This window comes from Pieris napi, chromosome 6 (assembly GCF_905475465.1).
Source record: "Pieris napi chromosome 6, ilPieNapi1.2, whole genome shotgun sequence".
Classification (NCBI taxonomy): domain Eukaryota; kingdom Metazoa; phylum Arthropoda; class Insecta; order Lepidoptera; family Pieridae; genus Pieris; species Pieris napi.
The window spans coordinates 11473474-11497302 of NC_062239.1; the positions used below are offsets into that span (position 1 = coordinate 11473474).

The window sequence follows — 23829 nt, forward strand, 5'->3', positions numbered from 1 at the left end:
GCCACAGGGTTGGTCCCTTTTTAAATTTGTTTTAATTTTCTTTATAGAAATTATCATTAATTATTTTTAGGTTACTTATTACTGTATATTTGATATAAAGAGAATAAAATACCCACTGTCGTTCGCCATGAAAATCACAGGGTCATAGGTGAAACCAGATTTCGTGAGTGGAGGACCGCAACTGGCATGTTCTCCAGGCATTTGTAAGTTTATCACAGTGCGAACACCCCAACTGGAACAAAAGACCTATACAATTCCAGATAAATCCAGATATTATTTTATCTTAATATATATAAATTACGCGTCACGTTGTTTGTCTGCTATAGATTCCTAAACTACTAAACCGATTTCAATCAGATTTGCACACCGTGTGCAGTTTAATCTAACTTAAAAGATATTAAGACTTATCTTAACATCTCAATTATTTATACTCGCAATATTATTTTATTGCAAATTATTTGTTTATTATATGACAGTCACAATTCTAACAAAAAAAGCATGGTGGTCCCCATGACTGGTGTTCTCCTACCGTTTCCCTTGAATAGTCTTATATATAAAATTCTCGTGTCACAGACACACAGTTACCATACTCCTCCGAAACGGCTTGACCGATTTTTATCAAATTTTATATGCATATTCAGTAGGTCTGAGAATCGGCTACTATCTATCTTTCAACCCCCTAAGTAGGGAATGCAATCCCGACTCGAGATCGAAAAATTCGAGATCCCGCGGGATTAGAAATATCAATCCAGCGGGATCCCGAGATTTTCGGAATCTCGCCATGTTTTAAAAATTGTGAATTTCACATGACTGAATATGATGAAAACTGCTTGTTTGTGATAATGAGGTTAATTAAAACAAAATATTATTTGAAAGAAAACAAAGGCCTTTAGTACTAATAACAATAATTAACAGTTTTACGAACTTAACATATCAAAACAAAAGAATTTATATTATTTAAGGAGATTAAAAAGTAGTAGGTACATTTTGAAAGTTACTTATTAAAAAAAAGTGTATCAAGAGTGCTATCTGATAACCGGCATCTAATGTTTGTTGCGATGTACCCAGCTGCTGAGAATGCTTACTCCAACTCAACACTGGTTGGCAACAGCGTGAATAAGCAATTATATCATGTAAACTGCAAAAATTGCCCCCTTGTTCCTCCACATTCAAAAAAATCCATTTATTTTTGTATTACTGACTCTAATTTGTCTAAGCTAGCGTTTCGGAGAGTATCTTCTAATTCCTCTTGAAGTAATGTATTAGTTTGTGTAACAGTAGAATTTATACATATTAAATTCTCTGCAATCATAGAAAGTGGCAAGTGATCTTCGTTTAATACTATATATTAATTTCTACTTCTTCCTACTACTACTACTCTCTATTAATCTCTATAATAGTGTGATTATATTTTTTGATTTCTTCGATTTAGATATTTGCTTGGCAGTGTTGGATTATTCAATTGGAAAGTCTCATTGCCTTTCCATTGCTCCAAATCATCTTGAAAATTATTCGGATTTTTCAGATTTTTTATCGAAGAGACCAACTTTTCTGAGAGAGTAGTTTCTAGGTCTGTGAATGAAACGCAACTTATGTTCTGCACTTAATTAATCAGTATCTCCCAACCCCGTCAATCTCGAACGGGATCTCGTCATATTATGCTTCGGGATTGATCCCGAAAAATGACACGAGATCTCGCGAGATCAGAATCCCGCGGGATCGGGATTGCATTCCCTACCCCTAAGTGATAAGGGGTGTCCACCCCAAAACATTTCTTGTTTTTATTTTTTTATGATACAGCATACAAAAATAGATACAACCCCTAATTTTCACCCCTCTACGATCAACCCTTATTTTTTATTATTGTAGATAGTTATTTTTATTGAACTAAAATAATATTTCCTAGAAATAATATACTTGGCAAAACAAATGTTTGCCGGGTCAACTACTATAAAATAACAAAAACCTTAGCCACAGCAACGCTTGGCCGAGTCTGCTAGTAGTAGGTAAAAGATTGGGTCTTGACTCACGACATATTATTGTATGTGTTGTGTATACTTTGGTATTATGTATGTGTGATATTATGTTATGACGTACCTGTGAAATTGTTGAATAATGTTTCTAGCAGCGATGCTCATTGTGCTGGGACGCGCCATCGCCAGAATGTCTACGGTGACCCTGAAACAAATGTGATATTGTAAATAATAAGTCTTTTTAAATTTTTTACCATTTCCGTTTTAACAAAACAGAATTCAGAAGATATACAGGGTTTATTTGTACTGGCTTCCGACGGCGTATGGATTGAGTATATTTTGACCAACATAATTGTTATTTGTTATACATCAATTAATGTAGGTATTTAACATTATTTCCAACACACAAATATACATTATTTACAAGATTCTTAACCTACATAGTAATAATATTAAGTAAAAATTGATAAATAAAAATTAAAACAAATTCAAAAAGTTTGGTCCCTGTGGCAGAATGTAAGTAAGTAAGTGTCCCACAGTCCCACGAGAATGTAAGTGCGTGCTCCTATTTCATGCCTCCTGCTGATAGAGGACAAAATATATTTGTTTTTGATTTATTTTATTATTATTTGTTACTTAAGATGTCATGTGGAACATGGTGTAATGGTTGCAGCTCCTTACAAACGTTGTGTAAAACAAAAACTTGGCGATTAAAAAAAGTGGCGGAGAGTTTATTGCCAGATCTTCTCTTCCGTTCTACGCCCTTGATTTGACAACTGGCAGTAAATGTAAAATTAGAAGCTAAGGTATATTTCTTTCTTTATGACGTTCATAATTGTACATTGTGTTACATACATCCGGAAATCTACAAGAAAGCTCTCATAACGGTTATCTACAAGGAAGGTGACAGAAGCCTTGTAGACAATTATAGGCCTATCTCCTTACTTCCCATCCTGTCCAAAATCTTGGAACGATTATTGAACAGGCGATTGGTTGATTTCCTCGACAAACACAATATTATTTCAGATTCCCAATATGGTTTTCGTTTCGGTAGGTCCACTGATGACGCTAAATATTTAATTAGCGTTTGTGCATTTGAATAGTTAAATAGTTTATGATCGGCTATTTTACCTCTCGCTACAACCGAATCAAAGCGATTGAAACCATGGGTCCAACAAAACCAATAACTTGCAATAAAACTTGCGATAAACGAGACTTAATATATATCTATTTAAAAAGTTTTGATCTCTGTGTACTTCGATTTATACATTTTAAGATTATAAATAATTAAATAAAAATTTAATTGTATATATTAAATGCCTTTATTTACAAATAGGGACCTTTAGCTATATACATTTAAACTACTTATTAAATATCGATGTTTGCGTATGTATGTATGTGTATATTTGGTACATTTGACACAGGCCTCCACTACTGCTGTGTTTCTGGTCTCTTTTGTCGTAAAATAATGTAACACAGAAACAAAAGTTCCTTATCTTAAAATAATAGTACAAACTAATACTACGACATTGTTAAATTTTACATATGTCTTTTGAAGGTCAAAAATCATAATATTATGAATTTAATGTTAGTAGCGCCATCTATGTGTTAGTCTACGAACTATCCATCCCAATTGTTAAAACAATACACTCATTATACGTGTATCACATTTTTTAAGCTCGCAAGGTCATAGTAATCACGAAACATGTTTTAAACATAAGACCACAAAACTTGAAATATAAGTGGAAATTTTCATGTAAACTTTAAATTAATATATTTTTCGCGTGACTTCCGTTCCGTTTTATTATAGTGATTACATTTCTATTGCAAATAATTACATAGTACTTGCAACTTAAATTATACGACCATGAGGCACCTTGAAACAATTATAGTTATAAATAAGCAATATATACATATATATAATTATTTATAAGCTGTCATTGAAGATAAATATTTAAAATAAGGAGAGAGTATGTTTTAATAGCTGGTATAATTTTTATGAGAAACATAAAATAATTGACGTATTTAAAAAATCTATAAATTTACTATAACTCTAAACATGTGTAGTACAGTCGTACTGGTTTAATTCCAAAGAAAATAGGCGGAAATTTAATCAGCCAACTGTCATTGTCAGGGGCAGTGTTGGCCTGGATTTATCATGCGACTCTAATCCCCGAGGTTGTGGGTTCGATCCCGGCTATACACGAATGGACTTTCAATGCGCTCTTGAATGAAAAGATTGTAATGCCGGTATTAGACCCACATGTGTCAGGCACGGAAGACTGATCACCTAATTTCCGTTTAGAAAAAAACAATTGATCACGAAGAAGAAATCTGAGGCCCAGACCATACTATTCAAGTAACAGACTGGTAGAGGCATTTGACGTTTCGTTCTACTGTTGTTTGAATAAGAAATCAAACGTTAAAACGGTCACAGCTTGGTCGAATCCACGAGGACGATGATGTCATACTATGTAAATAATATGTCTTCTTCGTTTCTCTCTAATTAAAGGCTTTTAATCGAGAAATAATTTATGTGTAATTTAAGTATTATTATTAACACGCCGAAAGATTGATGTTGTTTAATTGTTTACATGCATTGTCATGTTATAGGGACCGGTGCGACGCCATCTTGTGTAATGAAGCGTTTTGGCGGGATTTTAAATTATGAATGTTTAAATTAGATGTTTTGACATAATTAAAAATACCAATATAGGTTATATTTATCAATAAATAGTTAAAAATGTGTTTTTTAAGCCCTGCCTATTTTAAGTGCGACATTTTAAGGACCGATATACCGGTCGCCAAACTCCAAAAAAAGGACATTGTTTCTTTCCATTTTTCGTCATCGAATCTTGAAGTAGGGCGAATGGAAAAAATATATGGTGGAGTTGAGTAGTTTATGTATCCATTTTGAAAGATCGATACACGAAGTAACTTCGCTCGATAGAAAAAAATCCAAACATAGTGCCAATTTTTGACACTTTGAATTCATTTTATGACGAAAATGTATATAGAACATGATTTTGTAATTTACACGATATATTTTATCGCATGCCAAGTAATCCATTTGAGAATTTTTTTTTATAAAATCTCATTAATTTAATGTTTTACATAACTAAGGGTATGTTCCGATATACACTGCGAGTACTGTATAGTGCTCCCACTGTTCAAAAATTCGTTCCGCTATGGACGCCAGTATACAGCCGCAGCGTCCTAGAGAAATATATGACGTCACAAATCCCCGCTATACTTCTACTGCGAGCACTGGCGTTTTCGAGGTAAGGTACTCGCAGTGCTTTGATCACGTGATCAATCAAAACCACTTGAATGCCTAACGGCTGATATAACTTACAGTTTAATAACAAACATTTAAAATTCTAACTTACTTTCTTTGTAGTATTAATTCAATTGACAGTTAATATTAATATAGATTTTTTTAATGCGATAATACTCCAATAATAGTTTTTCTTGTTGAATTGAAAAACTTTGATGCACTCATTTGAAAACTGTGTCGAAAAACGAAGCTGACTAGTATACTGGACTGCGTTCCGTTTTAAATTGTAACCAGTATAGCTGGCTATAGAGAAACGGTTTCACAGTATACTAAATTGACAGTACTCTGTACAGTGGTCGCAGTGTATATCGGAACATACCCTAAGTGTTATTACGGGCCGGCGCGCCTCAGTGCTCCAGCTCTCCACTGCGCCCCGCAGTCCACCCCGAGACACTGACACAGCAATTCGTGCTGGGATAGGGCCTTAAGTTAATAGGTACCAACCAGTCTGAGTAAAGTCCTTGTATCGCCGATGATCGCTTTGAAGGTAGTTCATACTTGCATCGAGACCCACCGCAGAACAAGGCGCATTGTAATCCAGATGGCGCACTTGTTCGTACTAATTCACCAAACGTACTGTATTGGGCGGATGGAGGGCGGTTCACTCTACGATGGGAGTCTTTTCTGAAATTCAGATACAATGTTTATTGTTACGAGCTAGGGGATCGGATAAAAAACGCCGTAGATCTCTTCAAGGGTTTATTCTCAACTAAATCAACGAGGAATTTGTTTACACAAAAAACCCGCTAATTACGCACACACATTTACTAATTAGTTACACATACACAAAATGCACCCCATATTTTATTTTTATTTTTAAGACAATTTTTATTTTTTTATGATACAGCATCAAAATACATACAACCCCTAATTTTCATCCCTCTACGATCAACCCCTATTTTTATTATAATAGATATGTAGTTATTTTTATTGAACTAATAAAATGTTTCCTAGAAATTATATACATGCAAACCGACGTTTGCCGGGTCAGCTAGTTAAATATAAAATCCTTTGATTACGTAGGCAATTACGTATTTTTACGTTAAATTAATTTATACAATTCTTTACTTAATTTAAAAAAAACAGTGTCGCTACGCTTTTTGCCTCAGATTTCTATAATATTTCATAATATTTTTGACCGATTAGATCGGCTTGGATTGATTTATTACCATTGGAAGTTACAACGGACGTTAATAAGTCACTGCCCACATAGAATACCACAAGACCTTAGAGCTCACCCAAGACGCAAGAACAACGCTGCTCGTGGCAAATTAATTAAATCGAACTCAGGGGCGTAGCTACCGCCGTATTTGCCGTATCAATTATACGGGGCCCCCGGGCCACGGGGGCCCCCAAAGTGTGTAAGGAAAAAGAATAAATACTTTCTAATTTATTTTATTTTACAAATGACAAAATTCTATAAAGCAATTCCTTTTTTTCCCGCCTTAAGCGTGCGTTCAAAAGTTGGCAACACTACATCGTTATGGCGGGCTGCGGGACTTCCCCGTTTTACTTACTTCATCTTCAAATTTAAATTTAAATTCAAATAAAAAAGATGAACGTGAAGAATGTAAAAGTATAATTAATATTTTAGAGAGTTTTGATTTCTTAGTGCTCGTTACATTTTTTTCTTCACTATTTGAAATTATTAATCCTGTTTCTAAAGCTCTACAGCATGAAAATAATGACTTACAGAAATCTAGTATTTTATTAAGTAATCTTTTAAATAGACTGTGCCAATTAAGAAATCAGAATTCATTTAATAGTTTGCTAAATGAATCCAAAGATTTAGCAAAAAAGTGGGGGGTAACAACTGTTTTTAAAAACAGTAGGCGAAAGATAACGAAGCGTTTTTTTGATGAGTTATCACAAGATGAGAGAATTTCCGACCCGGAATCCTATTTCAAAGTCAATGTATACTATTGCTGTTTAGATATATTAATTTCTCAAACTAAAGAAAGATTTCAGAGCCTTTGCAACCTGAGTAGTATATTCGAAATATTACAACCGGAGACACTCCTATCTTCTTCAAGCGAAGAGATATTAAACGCTTCCGGAAAACTGTCTGCTAAATACAGTAAAGACATCTCACTTAATCTTTGTGACCAATTAAAGGCTCTAAAAACATGCTTAAATTCTGAAATTAAAAAAATTTATTCCATTAAAGAACTCATTGAACTAGTAAAATTCAATAGTCTTGCATCCAGTTTTCCCGAGGTAATCACAGCATGCTTTTTATTCTTGACCCTTCCAGTTACAACCGCAACGGCAGAAAGAAGTTTTTCAAAATTAAAACTAATAAAAAATTACTTAAGAACTTCGATGGGACAAGAACGGCTGTCAGACATCTCACTATTGTCCATAGAGGCAGAAACTTTAGAAAAACTAAAATCATCAGCCATAAATGATTTAATAAATCAGTTTGCCGATAAAAAGGCAAGGAGAGTGAATATTTAAAATTCGATTTTTATTTGTAAAATGGGTAAATTATGTGATAAATAAATATTACTTCTCACAATATTTTTTTTCTTTTGTGAAAAATCTTTACCTCCATATAAGGGCCTCCAAAAAAATTTTTATACGGGGCCCCGACAAGGCACGCTACGCCACTGGAAAAATCTTTACCTCCATATAAGGGCCTCCAAAAAAATTTTTATACGGGGCCCCGACAAGGCACGCTACGCCACTGATCGAACTAAAGTTCACGTCAAAACGCGCAATTACGTCCACTGATTTCACGATATTTGACACGTAACGCCGTCATAAAGGTGATATCAGACGGTTCATTTTTTGTTCATTTTCACCTTTCATTCGGTACATTTCACTCGAAATGAAATGTCTGAACAAAAAATGAAACACGAGTGCCGAATGAATTCATTAGTGAACCGATCCAACAGTGTTGGATATTGGCATCCGGTATCTTTCATTCTCACTCCGAATGAACGAGAAATGAACGGTCTGAACACTGAGAGAACGTTCATTCGGATTCGGCCATTTTGTTTCGAGTCCTGTAGCCGACGGACATCACGTTGTCGACGAAGTTATAACTTTTTTTTAACTTTTCTTTAAATTTACTTTCATCCATTCGAAGATGATTACAATATGAATCAGGATCTTCAACGGCTAGTTCTCTCAACAATGTATTGGAAGCTCCTAATAAATTTCTTCTTTCAATCCATGGTCGCACCCACCACCGTCGACGTTTTCTTTGCTTCTTTTTTGTCAACTCTTTGATTAAATGATCACAAATTAAACTAATTCCAAGACGTACGACTTCATTCGATGACATATTTAAAAGAAAGAACAATGAATGTTCATTTCTGTATCATTTCGTCTAAGCCGTGTGAACATAGAATGAAAAAAAATGAAGCATTCACTCGAGTGAACAATCATTCGAGTGAACCGTCTGATATCACCTTTAGCTCCTGTAACTGATCGAACAATTTTTGTTTCTACACGTACTTACGAACATTTTTAGAGAATTGTCGACGCTATTTTTTTGTCTTATTGATTTATGTAAACATATCCTGATAAATTTTAAATCTCAAGTATATATTTCCATCACATATATACAGTATTTACGATATTCTTAACCTACATAGTAATTAGTAATAATAATAATTATTACATTTTAAAAGATTGGTCCCTGTGGCAGTGTACCGTTAATGCTGGCAATTCCTCGCTATATTACAACACTAATTCATTGAGCGAGAAAAGTATTAGCTCTGGGTTCCCCGGTATTTACTGCCAGGCGCCAACTTAAATAATTATGTATTTAGATTTAAACCCCAACCGGCGAAGGGTCTATACTCCTTTTAAGGGAACAAAGTCAAAGTCGGAAGACTCTTATATTTATTATTTTTCCGTTCCGTTCCGTTTATGAGCCTTATATTATCTTCTTGCTCTGTGGCAGCGCCAGCTCCTGTGCTTGCCGTCGAAGATGGTACGGGGCTAACGTGTCCCCACAAGTAGCACCCCATGCCAAAGCCCTTCCCAACCTCCAAGGGATCCGCTGTTAAATCCGCAATGTCGTAGTTTATAGAATAAGAACGAAGGATCTATTTAGTTTTAAATATTATATAAAAATAATCGAATTTAAACCTTATACTGTGGGCGTGTGTTTGTATCGTAACGGCGTTTTTTTGACTCTCCTCAATTGAACCCGACACCTCGTATTCTGACTGAACATGGTAAGTATACTTTTTTTAATAACAAACGAACAGCAATCTCACCTGATGTTAAGTGATAGACAGACACACATAGACGTGCGTTGCCGGCCTTTGTTACCTCTAAGAAAATAATGTTACCTACAATATTACACTACCCATACCTGTTAAGAAAATGAAAACTTCGAGCATTTGATAGATTAAAACTATTTTTTCTTTCCGACATTGTATTCTTTGAACTTCAACCCTTATACCGTAAGGTCTAACGGCCACTGACGCTTATATAAGTAAACAGTGACAATGACAAACCATTACAATATTGTGTGTAGGGTTAGCAAAATCGTGTACGTACTGGATAAGCATATCAAACAAAAGACGAGCGGGCGTTCGAGACGTGTAGTGACATCTACAATCTACGCTTACAAATCACTGTGATGACGTCATACCCTCAAACGCTAACGAAATATTGTCGATTAAGCATTTATACCTACAACTTATCGACTTTAACCACTCCTTTCCGACAAAAAAGGCCCCAACATGTCCTAACGGATCCGGATGATCCAATAACAATAGCTAACGACAAATTAAACGATGCCCGCGCGGCAAAGAAAAGTCAAATCAGATTAGGACAAAAACCGCCTTCAAAGAGGATCTATACTTCGCTTACTACACGGAGCTTCCATCCTGACCATCAGGCGATTGACAGGAGACGCACTTGTGGCTTGCGTTAGTCGTGGGTTAAAGCCAATTTCGGTCAAGCTACGCTCGCAAAAACAACCGAGCTGAGCTGTCAAGGACCTTAAGGCCAACGGCTAGATTCCATTCCAAAAACATAGCTATTGGGGCCTTTGGGCCAGGTATTAAGTGTTTAGATTGTCGAGGATCCTGCCTTTAGGTTGGAGGAATAGAATAAAATTGTCGCATGCGTCTTGTAATTGATGCGGCTAAAAACAAACGAAATTGTAAGTAATGTACCAACTCTGGTGGTTACGCGACGTTCGATTTTAGTAATTTTTAAGTCAGTATTTTTTGTTCTATCGCTACAGAACCTTATTTAGTTAATGTCTCGATAGACAAACATTTCATGTGTACAGGTTAAAAAACATATTTCAAAGACAATGCCAAGGTTATATGGTTGTGTCATTTTGTCGAGAACCTTGCAAAACTTCATACATATATTAAATAGGAATATTTGATCTTTTCGTAATGACGAGATCACAGAAATCATCTTTCCTTCAAATTTGAAAAAAAAAAAAAAAACATGTAATTTTTTATAGATTAGTACAGATAAAAACTGTACCGGTCAACTTCTTGTACATTAAAAAGAGGGTGGGGGAAAGTTTGCGCTTCTGGGACACAAACATCAACTGATTAACCCCCTCCCAGTGATACCTAAAAATCGCTTCTGCGCAGGCAAGGACATTTGTTCAAGATGTTTGCCGGTATCTGTATTGTCAAGTGAAAAAAATGGAAGTTAGTAAAACCAACTTCCATTCCATGTGGGATTTGCTTATAAACAAAAAGTGTTATAGTGCATTAAAAACCCGTAAAAATGCCGTGTTGATTTAAAAAAAGAAATGAATAAAAAGTAAAATTACACGCAATTAAAATAAGTGAAAATCGGTGCCGAAAAATAAGATCAAGCTCAATCTCAACGTTACGCAGTCATTTTACGATTTGGCATTCTGATAAGCAATAAACTACAAGCTCCCTTCTTATGAGAAAACCGCTGTGTGAGTTACAGAATCGCAGGGCTGTAGGTATACTGCCCATTGTAAATGTTCGTACACTATATGAATAAATGTTACTCAATCATTCAATTTTAATTTATGTTTGGGTTCTATAACAAAAACAAGCAATGGTGTTACATATACTGACCGGCTGGCCAATGTATGGATACGACAGGAATAACACTGAACAATCTATGGGAATAAAAGTAACAGAGACGAACTTAAAAGAAATAATGTTTAACAATAGGTAGGTCCGCAACTGAGCGTCTTTTAAGTCAGAAAGAAAAGAAAAGAGTGTACCAATTCTTAAAAGACCGGTTAAGCACTAGCGAGCCATCTGGCTGTGTCCATGGTCGGCGGTATCACTTAACATCAGATCAGCCTCCGAGACCCTAGCCCAAGGATTTTTAAATAACTATCTGATTATTTAATAAATACATGTAATAATAATTAAAATGTTCCATGGTAAATGTTGAACTCCAAAATTATACAACTGTATTTTGAGGTTTTCGTGTTTCTAATAATAGCATGACCTATATTGTAGCGTGACTTATTTACGGGCTGTTCATACAATTATAAATATCACGTCGTCGTCTACATGAAAACTACAAATAGCACTTATAAAAACATTTAAAATTATGTTTAAAATATCGCACAAAGGTTCGTGAAACAGTTTAAATACCATAGATACAATTTAAAGCGAGTAATTCAAATATAAAATCAACCTAAAATACCTGTCAACTGTCAAAAACTATATAACTCATTAGTACTACCAAAAGCAATTAAAGTAAATGAAAAAACATAAATTGTCTTTGGTCCTACACATACGTCTTTAGAAATGCGTACATATCTGAAAAACTACTGAAGCAATTAGCCACGGATAAACTACAAATTACTTGACGAAGGTAGATATTGTCTATAATTATTGCGTAAATAATTAAATACTAGTGCGTGAGCTTTGTTGGATAACTGTTTTTATATCAAGGACAAGCTTTCCGTGGTAATAAGTAATTAAATTATTAATACATACAGGCCACTTAATTATACAATACCTGTTTTATTTTTATAGTAATGTTACTTTTTTATTGTTAACGTCGTTTATTCCATAATGTAAATTGTACAATGTACATACCATTTCTAACTTCACAACTAAAATTTAAAAATCTTGAATAATAATTGTAGACATAGACAGACTCCTTGGTGAAATTTTTATTTTTGGTCAAAATAAGAATCCAATATAGAGGCATAGTGTATAGTAGGTATGTTTCATTGATATTTTTTGTAGGAAATTAGCAGCCTTACTATGGCTTAAGTTCAATAGAATATAAGATATCATTCGCTTGCCCCAGAGAACAAAGTCGTAAAGCACTATTACGACTGTTTTAAAGTTTTCTCATTTTTTACTTCTTTGGGCAATGTGCGATAACTGTTTTTTTTCAGAATTTTTGCAAGGTATTTTATTATAAAAAAACACGTGAATGCATTTACTCTACGGAAATTCTTTTATACACAATGTTAGTCAATTTGGAAATAATGAAACATTCGTAAAACGCTTTTGCTCTTCAGCCTAATTAGATAAAGTACTGTAATGTACATTTAGTTATTTTTTTTAATTATTTACACTAAATACATCACAACAATGTTTAAATCGTCGAATATAAAAAAAATGCTTTTGGTTTGATATGTGTAAATGTCTTTAGTATTCTAATAAGAATAGCATTACATTGTCTTTTTCCTAAAAAAAACCTTTTGTTAAAATAAAAAATAAAAATAGAATATGTTTATTATGGAACATAAGATACATGTATCACTTATTCCACGTCATTAAATTTCAATTTGTAGGCATCCCTACTCATCGGCAAAGAAGACAGAGGGTGTAGGCCGAGAGAAAAAGCCGGCGTAAAAAACTCTCGGTACTCTTTTAAAATTTCCCGGGTAGGTATAGCAAATATAAGAGCCAGCAATAATAATATCAGGTTTTTAATCTAAAATTGTTGGTGCATTAATATAAACCTTACTTATTCCTTCCATTAGCTGCTTCTGGATCAACTCTTCGCTTTTTACGTCGGCAAAGTCGAGTAATGTGTCCCCATCCGAACCTGGACCATAGCGGTCTCTCTTCCTCTTCCGATAAATCTATACTTCCGTTCATAGAGTAAAGATTAATAGATATATAAAGATAACCAACGATTGAGTTATTTTTGTCTAAAAAAACTATGTTAGACTATGTTAATAGGAGATATTAAAATATGATTTCCTAATAGTCGTGGACCTTAATGCCCTGAACGTGTATAATTAAAACATAATAACTCCTCGAAGTGAACACGGATAAATGATCGATTGTCAATTCATTATTAACGCTTAGGCTGTGAAATAGGTTAGGGAAGTAGAAGTTGCATAGCATTCTATATGTAAGTTTATTTATTGAAAACACATTTGAAAAAGTTATATCAGTTTTCACTATTCAGTTTAATCAGACTTTTTAAATAAATTTGTTATATGTTTTTTGTCGAAGCTTTAAATCACATTTTTGTCTTTGTTTCCGTTATTATGTCAACTGTCAAAAGTTTACGCGCGGTTTTTTCTATAGTTTTGGCGCCTGCAATCAACGCTACGGCAAAAGGGTGACTGATCGTTGTTGCCAACGAATTATTGACTTCACAAGGAAGCCGTGCGTGCACAGTGACATTTGTGATTTTGTTTTTTTATAGCGGGATTTATTTTTGATACGTGCACGAAGACGAACATGTTTAGGACAAAGCCAAAAATGGGATTGATCTCTTCCTGGCAATATAGTATCATAATGTTATTTTTTTGTCATAATTGTATTGCTATTTTTCTTTTATTTTGATGTTTAATGTCGTTTAAGTATCTTAAAAATTGCATTCGGTACATTTATGATTGAATAAATAACTAAAAAAACTTATGAAAATATATTTATTTAATAAAGTATAAAATTTTACAAATAAAAAAATAATTTAAGGTCTAATAATCTCTAATAATCCGCCAAATAAGCTGGCTTTTTTCAATATATTAAAAGTACTTAAAGTACCCTTACAACGAAAAATCTTGTCAAGTTACATGCCTATACGAATTGTCATAACTAAGGGTGTGATTCAGAAACAAGAGAGGACGAACTATGCGTAAAGTCTTTCCTGAATGTTACCAGTGACATTTTGCATGCTTCTATGACATTTGCAGTTTTTGTGTTCTTCCTATGCGTATAAATAACTAATGTGTCTGTTTCTGTCAAAATATATTGATATATGCTAAAGTTATATAGTATGAATGGTACAATATTTAAATTATAAAAATTTAAGCTCGCATGCACTTCATCCTCTTAGTAGCGGGATCCAACTTGCACTTCTCAAAGGGACTGCACTTTTGGTTAGCGCAGTAAACTCCTGCGCCTCCAGCTGAAGATAAAAATTAGATATACTTTATCAGTTAAAAAACGTATTACGTTTTAAAAAACATTATATTTATGCATCAAGAAATGAGCGTAACAATTCTTAAAATGCCGGCAACGCACTTGTGAGCCCTCTGGCAATGTGAATGTCCATGGGCGGTATCACTTAACATTAGACGAGCCTCCTTCCAGTTTGCGTTGTTATGTATATATATGTATATATATATAATATATATTAAGTTGTTATATATATATTATGTTGATCTGATTTGAAGTTTATTTGCATAGCACTCGTCAGTGAAAGGTCGACGCGTTTAATAGAAATTTTACGAAATATTTTTAATAGACATAGACATAGACATATCATATTTCAAACAAAAACACACACACATAAACTAACAAAATAACAATTATCAAAGAAAAAAAAAAAAAAAAAAATATAGTATAATGCGTGTGTGCTGTGGCTGTAATTGGCCCTGGCTCAGCATTATGCTGAGGAGCAGACGTGTTCCACAGCGCTGGTCATTCTGCCAGAGACCACATCAGCTAGTTTGCGCCTCAGTCGCAATAAAAATTTTTTTATTTAAAACGACATAAAAATCTTGGTTTATTTAAAAACTCACTAACATTGAGAATACTTGTCATTATTTCCACCGCCATGTGCAGCTAAGTCAACGCAGGACTTGGCATTGCAGCTGTTCGGGCAACATGCCTTGCCATGACTGCAGTCGTAGTTGTCATGACATTTGGGGCTGCAGCCGTAGATCTTCGATGGCATTGGACAGTTGCCCGCAGCTGGAAATACAAATTAATATTATAACTTCATTTTCAGTATGCTTTTTAATTACTGGGGAAATAAATTTTAAAATACTTTCTGTAAAAAGTTAAACAAAATCAGTATACAGGCGGCAACTACGCTTTATTAGTATTGAGAATATTACTATACTCGGCAAAGATTTTTTTATTTTATATGTTTTTTTTTATCACAATATATGTATGTATATACATAATTATACCAATCCTGTCCCAACATGCATAACCAATAAAAAATTCACTCGCGATACAAACAACATCAAAAAAAAAATTAACTGACTACTATAGGCACTTAACAAATAATAGAACTTTTGTCAGTTCAATCAACGGACAATAAGAAAGGTCCGTTAACCTGTGTAATTTGTTAACAAAAGTAATACAGCGAATCGTATGCCCTTTTCAGAAGGTAAGTCATAGCTGTGAGCACATGAAGTAGCGGCGGACGATGTCGCCTTCTGACGTACCCATCAGCACATTGAAGCTAAGGTACTGTAATACTAGTATCGCTATAAAACAGTGGGAGTTAGTCCAATGAAGTAATTAGTGTAGGTACATGTAGAATTAATGCCCAATCATAAAATAAACGTCTGTGTACCTACTTATATCTGTCTACGTAAAATTGTAAAAACCGTTAGATTGTAATCTATCTCGCGAGATTGTAATCAAATATGGTCGCCACCATGGCATATTCCGTTCAACCAATCAGCGCGCGAGGTGCGTACCGTTTCACAATTTGACGATTTCACTTCGATAGATTATAATCTACCGAATAATAATACGTTAAATTGTAAGCAGTACGTTGAGTTCACAATCTTTCGACAGTTTATAATCTCGCGAGATAGATTACAATCTAACGGTATTTACAATTTTACGTTAACATATCCACGCGTTCGAAGTTATACTTCTTGGGCGTAATAAGATAAAAATCTTTTCAAAAATTTTACTCTACGTCTAGAAAAAACGACACTAACAATAGAAAAAAGGTATTTAATACATTAAAAGTTTTATTATAACGCATTAACTAGTTAAATAAAGTTTATTTCAATATCACAAAAAAAGCTAAAATGTTGACTATTTCAGGGGGTCGGTTTTTTGTGACGGAGTGCGGGTATCGGTTTTTGTGAAGGCGTGCGCGCGCATCGTAAAAATTTACTCTCATAATTTTGTAGGTATCTACTTAATAACAACGTCATTTTTACCACCAAATATGTGTAGTCCCTTCGATGTCGTTATAATAGATTTTGACTGAATTAATATTGATATTTTTGTTTAGATTTTTGTAATTTTAATTTTTTTGATTAGTAATTGTTTTTTTAAATGTTTGTTTTGTTCTTATTTGTTATTTGTATGATCTCTACATGTATGTCATATTTGCCTTTAAGTGCTTGTCACATAAAAAAAAATATTTTGAGGTTATTTTACCAATGTGTGCCGAGCGTTGGCAAGCTTTTATCAATAAAATACAAATAAATTAAATAATTTTGTGCAGTTTCAATATAAACTGTATTTCACTGCATGCATACTGCAATTGTCCTTGTAGTGCGACTCTCTCAGAATGTTAATTACTTACGGCCTGCTTCAACGTACGCTGCGATGAACACCACAGCAAACAATGTCACAATTGCAAAGGAACCTGAAAAGAAAATAAACCTTTTTGAATCTGTAATTTAAACGGATTTTCGAACTCAAGTATAGTGCTTTTCATGAAAGAAGTCCCGCGGCGATTTTTGGAACTAAATTTGACAGGTCGGCAATGTTGTCATTCGTCGATGTTATCAAGTTCGTTTGTTGTGGTAGATTTTTGTGAATTTTTATATAGCTTACTTAGTGCATTTTCAAGATTGATTAAAATGCCAAAAGTTGTAAAAAGTTCGGCTCGAGAAATGATATTAAAGGTGAAAGAGTTCTGTGAAGCGGAACATAAGAATCAAGGTGTTTTAATACCACTAAACAATGTTCGGAAGAGAGTTGCCGCCATAACAGGTACTTTTTAGAGTTGCCATTTAATAATTTTTTGCTGTATTGATGGGACTTTTATGATATAAATTCGTTTTTGCGACAAAATTTAACAAATACATAACGTGATGAAACTAGACTAACTATTAAAACATATATTACATATTACATAAGCATTATAAACTTAAAGTAATTATTACTTTTAATTGTACATAATTTAATTGCAGGTGTGTCAGAGAAAACTGTAACAAGAATTACAAACGAAGGTATTGTAACAACAGCAGCGTGTACTTCGAAAAAAATTGTAACCCAACAATTATGCAATAAAACTCTGAATAAAAAATTGTATTGCTTTTCTTTACCCTATTTTCTCATCTTTTCCCTGCAAGTAGGTAGAACACCGCTAATATAAGTAAATAAAAATATACTTTTAACATAACAGAAATATTGTTTCGAAGTATGCAGAAAATAATATTATTTGATAAATTACATCTGCTAAATGTAAATAAAATAGGTAATTTTTTTACTCATAAATGGCAACATTACGTCATGCGATTGCAGCGCCGCGTCTGGGGGACTTCTTTCATGAAAAGGACTATAGACCCGTTTTGCCATAGACTAAAGATGCATTATCGACCAATACCGACACGGGTGCGACCTCGGTTCACTTGTAAATTTAATTATTAACATTTACAGAATACTGTTTAAGAATTAATTTACAAAACTTTTAATATAAGGTGCTCAAGGTGCTTGTGTGTTGTTCCCACGAGAATGTAAGGGCGTGCTCCTATAACCTATTTCACCATGCCTCCTGCTGATTGAGGACAAATCTTTGTTTTTAATTTATTTTATTATTATTAATTACTTAAGATGTCACGTGGAACATGGTGTAATGGTTGCAGCTCCTTACAAACATTGTGTAAAACAAATAACTTGGCGATTAAAAAGAGTGGTGGAGAGTTGCCAGTTCTTCACTTCCGTTCTACGCCCTTGATTTGAGAGCTGGCAATAAATGTAAAATTAGAAGCATTTAATATACATTTAGTTTTTGGCGTTCATATGTGTACATTTTGTTACCTATATGAATAAATGATTTTTTAATTTCAAACTGCACCCTTTGTACAATGGGCACTTATAATCGATTTTGGTAGCCATCAAATAATTGTAAAAAAAACTTAGCTTTCACTCGGCGCTAAGACAGAAGAACATAATAACATGTTCGACCTGTTTCCTAACGGGTAATATAGTTTCTTGTCAGACCTCAAAATAATGGTTGCTAGACAGAAATTTTGCGCTGATTAAAAAAAAAATTATCCCTAACGCGCCAAAAGAAGTATAACTTAAAAATAAACGAAACAAAAAAGCCTATTAGCTATTTGGTATATAATGATGATGATAGCTCAAAGATGACGGTAAAAAATGATTAGTATGTATATAGATACAAAAACTTGGCTATATAATTCAGATCTACATGAGTTGCAATACATAAGTTGAACAAGGTATTATTCATAAGGTCAATGTGGTCAATGTCGATAAGGAATTCGTTTTCCTTGTTTAAAACGACATTGACTTATGACACATTAATAGGTGAAGACCCGTAATGCATTGGTTGCCTTGTAGAATTAAAAACCCCCTTTTCTTGTAAACATCGTAATCAAAAAAGTTACAAATAGCTGTTTTATCGCTCTCGTATCATTTTGATAATAAATAAACCTGACAATACTGGAGTTATAAGTACATGAACAGGCATGGTTTTAGTAAATTTTATTAAAATACTAGCTGCCCCCGCGAACAATTGCTATGCTACCCCAGAGACTTTTTTCGAGAGAAAACATCATTGATATATAAAAAACCCAAGATGCACAGTCTCGAATAAAAGTAACGCTCGAAAGTGTCCCGAAACACTATTTCTGTCATTTTCTATAACAGTATGTCTATAACGGTATATGTTACAAGCATATATTATTGCAAAATCAACCTTACGCGAATTGCTTAAAGTTGTTATTACAACGCAGTGTATACGTACTTAAAGTAATAAAATTTTACGACCGACCGTGGTCGGTAGGACAAGGTATTGAGTGGAGTCGAACATGACTTTTTTATTTACAACTATTTAACATAATTTTAAATTTATCCGACTTTTCGGGTGCTTTACAGCGTGCGTGGTCACGGTGACTGAAGACAAAAGGTGTTGGATGTTAAATAGTTGGAAATTTATAATAATACATAACTTTAATCCGGTTAAAAAGTTTTTTCTTTCAATTAAAAAATAATTTGTTAGTAAATATATTTGTCAAAAACTACACACTAAAAAGTTCAAAAGTACATAAATTTATTTATAAAAAAAAACACTAATAAATAACATCGACTCCACTTATTAGACGCGAGACTATTTGAAATGAGTGCACAATTTAGAATGTTGCGCTCATTTTTTGAGGACGTTTTTTAGACGTTGATTGTGCATCTTGGGTTTTTTATATATCAATGGAAAACATTTGATTTTTTGTAGTGAAAACTTTTTAGGCTCTTCTGTGAATTTTTTTCTATAAAAACCTCAGAGTTCAAGTCATAAGATTTTAATTAACAAATAAAAAATAGGGGTTGATCGTAGATGGGTGAAAAATAGGGGTTGTATGTATTATTATATACTAAATCATAAAAAATAAATACAAAAAATTTAGGGGTGGACCACATTTAACATTTAGAGGTTTGAAAGATAGATAGTCGCCGATTCTCAGACTTACTGAATATGCATAAAAAATTTCATAAGAATCGGTCGAGCCGTTTCGGAGGAATATGGGAACGAACATTGTGATACGAGAATTTTATATACTAGATTAGGCTAGAAATAATTATAGAGAAGAAGACTAGGTTAAGGAAACGAACGCTTTGTGCGTCTTTAGGTGTTAAAATTAAGGTCAATAAATACGTGTATTATTACGTTATACCTATATATATTAGCAATTACGAAGAATATTAAAAAAAACAGTTAGTTTTATTCCTTCTTCCCATATTTGGTTGGACAATGTGTTAAATACATCCTTGTGTGCTTTTAATGTGCGTGCAAGTAAATTGTTGTTTATAAATGTTTAGTGGAAAATTGTTTCCTAATCAGTGACACTCGGGATTATCACATACTCAGTAAACTCCTAATTAATTTGCGATATTTGTTTTAAAATAAGTGTTGACATTATTTTGTACGATGATTTGCTATTTTAAAAGAGTACCGAGAGTTTTTTACGCCGGCTTTTTCTCTCGGCCTACACCCTCTGTCTTCTTTGCCGATGAGTAGGGATTAATAATTTAATGACGTGGAATAAGTGATACCTGTATCTTATATTCCATAATAAACATATTTTATAAATTATTTAGTTATTTATTACGTGTGCAACATACGATAAGTAATGTTGTGAAACAGGCGGTTTTTCCTCACATATAAACGATTTTATCAGGCTACTCGAATGTTGAAAAATATATACAAATATTGTTGACACTTGACCAGGTATTGTGTGGTAGGTGGGGAATGCAATAATCTCGTGCCATTTTTCGAGATTATTCCCGAAGCGAAACATGACATCATGACATCAGATATGGCTTATAGTTTATTGTTTATCAGAATGCCAAATGGTAAAATGACTGCTTTACGACTGATTTGAGCGCGACCGCCGCTGTGAAAACTGCTGTGATAGTTTGAAAAGTGAGTTACTGAATCGCAAGGCAGAAAAGTTAATTTTCGATGAACATTCAATTCTCTGAGCGTCAAATTATGCAACCGTAGCGTTTTTATGTTTGAAAATCCCTGAATTTATAAAGATGACTAGGAATAGTTGAAAGGTCGTAAAATGTTCTATTTGCCTAGGAAATATGTCGTATGGAAAGAAATGAAAAATATAATCAAATGATTATATTTTCAGGTAGGTACTTACTCTTTTATACGTACGCCTCGACTGCTGGTAAAGAGCTTAATACGTAGTTTCGTATATTACATATTCATTCGTATTTGTTAATGATTATTATATTGGTATCATTTTATTTTATCACATAAACACGTTGACTAAATTTCATAAGAATCTATACGGAAAAGTCTCATTTACCTATTCACATTTATTGTTATTGCCTAATGATTCACGTAAAAATACATACTAGAACTATTAGAACCAGATTCCTACATATTTACCTTATTTGTTGTCAGTTTCCCTTACTTTTTTAAATTAAAAAGTGAACGATCCATAACCCAATTAGAATGCTTTCTCAGATCATTAGTTTAACAACAAAATGTTGTTCAAAAACAACTCGGTCTTAAACGATTCCAATTTCAAGGGCATGGAAACAGGACTCTAAAGAGAGAAATTATAGAGTATAAAGCACTAGCAATCTTGCTTTATGCTCCAGCCTAATCAGGATAATAGCGGATTTGTAAATCATTCAATTAGATTAGGTACTCGTAGTACCTACTTAAATTGGTTTCAAGGTCTTGAAGTGGGCGTAAGTCGACTTTTATACATATCATTCGAAAAGTAATCTAGGAATATTGCATATAATTTATTTATTTCGTCCCTAAATATTGTATATAACTATAATAAGTACAAAACAGACTTGGACTTTTTTCTCGCAAGTGGGTTGCCGGCCTTTAAGGAATGGTACGATCTTTTCTTGAAGGACCCTAAGTCGAATTTGTTCGGAAATACTTTAGTAGGCAGCTGGTTCCACATAGTGGTTGTGCGCGGTAAAAATTGCCTTAAGAAACGCTCGGACGTGGAACGACGGACGTCGAGGTTATACAGATGGTATTTTGTATTCTGCCTTGACGTCCGAAGATGAAACTCAGTTGCAGGTATAAGTCCGAACAATTCCTCTGTACAATCTCCATACAAAAACAACAATTACTTGGAAACTAATACTAATATAGTACCATTGCTGAATTATACTCAATTAATGATAAATTATATTATTACGTAAAACAACTGTATACGCTTGATTATTCTTCATTTTATTTTCAAATTTCAACCAGCTGCCCCCTGAGAACGTTTTTTAGAATAGCCTTACCTTTTTAGTTTTTGCTATGCTACCCCAAAGAGACTGTTCTCCAAAATAAAAACCTAAGTAACCTAAAACTATTAGTTTTTTTCTATATTTTACCAATTTTTTTACTCCATATAAACCGTCCTCAGAGTTTTAAGAAAATTACTCAAAAAGGTCCAGCAGTCTTCGAGTTTTGCGTTTAGCAACAAATTTTGCGATTCCTTTTTAATTATGTAGTTATGCATTGCATCACACATCTTTGAACGAGGTCAAAGGATATTACGAAAACAAATTTCTCGTTCGCTAATTGCTTATTACTCTGTATTCAAAATTTACATGCCTTATAGTTCATTATTTTAAATAGACATTTAACCTATGTATGAGAGAAGTTCGTTATTAATTAAATACTCATTTATGAGGTCTTAGGACCGCTTTAAATTTTATAGGTTATTGATAATAAATCTACAGTGTAATAGAAAAAAATTACTTCTTAAAATTTTTATGGTTTACCAGTCTTGATTTGTTTGATTGCTATTGTCTTGATTTTAATCGATCTTTCTCGAATCACGCTTTTTTAAGTTTAGATCTTTACTAATACGTAGATATTATTTTGAGCAGTCATTATGTGAATTAAATATTTACCCATAATTTATATTTTGCATAGTATTTGACTACTAAAATATTTAAATATAATTAGCATCCTGCAGCATTATCGTGATTTTCAAAGTATTCATCTTATGAAATAATTGACAGGTTATTCTTTAATCTGAGTTGCTTGATTCGAAACGGTTTTTTTTAAATTAGCCACGAATTTAAAGTCTTTTATTAAAAGTTTCAATAATTAGTAATAATTATTCAAGCTAATAACTTACCATTTAAATTTAAACACTAATGTTTAAAGTTTTTTGAAGTATCCTTGTAGTTTTCTTATTTTGCGAAAATAGGTACCGATAATCACCGAAGAAATTTTATTTGGGTTATACCTTATAATTATCTCCGTTAGCCGTTACTCCAAAATATTTTAAACTTTCTAATGAAGTAGGTATTATTTTGACACTATGACATTGATTAGTTAATATTTATGATTGTTTTATACCGTAACGTTTGACGTTGATTTTCTCTTTGTTTATACTCCAGGTAGGAAATAAAAATAAATACATAAATAAATGCATATATATTTAAAAATCATTTTAAAACAAAAAAAAAATATCCAAGGGAATGGAAGCCAGGAACCAATCGTATAAAAACCTGGACTACAATAATTGCTCACCCATTGTTCGGCAAATTCACTGGCACTACGTATGAATGTTGTTTGATTACTAACGCAACAGGTATATGGAAACTGGTATTATAGCTGTGCAGTTTGTGTGTACATAATATTAATATGTGTAGTGCCACTACAATCGCAATCGTATTTTCTAAG

At 33.3% G+C, this 23829-nt stretch overlaps 2 protein-coding genes across 2 annotated transcripts in view; both read right to left on the bottom strand.

Moving 5' to 3' along the window:
* Positions 1-5948, bottom strand: part of LOC125050272 (protein tyrosine phosphatase domain-containing protein 1-like) — a gene marked incomplete at its 5' end in the record, with an annotated part of 37452 nt that extends 31504 nt beyond the window's left edge. The window contains 3 exons of the mRNA XM_047649999.1: positions 117-232; positions 2098-2178; positions 5755-5948. Coding sequence (XP_047505955.1) covers positions 117-232; positions 2098-2178; positions 5755-5948 — 391 coding nt within the window. The remainder of the gene's footprint in view (positions 1-116; positions 233-2097; positions 2179-5754) is intronic.
* Positions 5949-14126: 8178 nt separating this feature from the next.
* LOC125050444 (WAP, Kazal, immunoglobulin, Kunitz and NTR domain-containing protein) lies at positions 14127-23798 on the bottom strand. Its single transcript, XM_047650303.1, has 4 exons — positions 23677-23798; positions 16999-17061; positions 15243-15410; positions 14127-14622 (listed from the first exon to the last, which is right to left on the bottom strand). Exons 1-4 carry the CDS (start codon positions 23678-23680, stop codon positions 14522-14524), a joined length of 336 nt encoding a protein of 111 aa, XP_047506259.1. The 5' UTR covers positions 23681-23798; the 3' UTR covers positions 14127-14521.
* Positions 23799-23829: the final 31 nt, after the last annotated feature.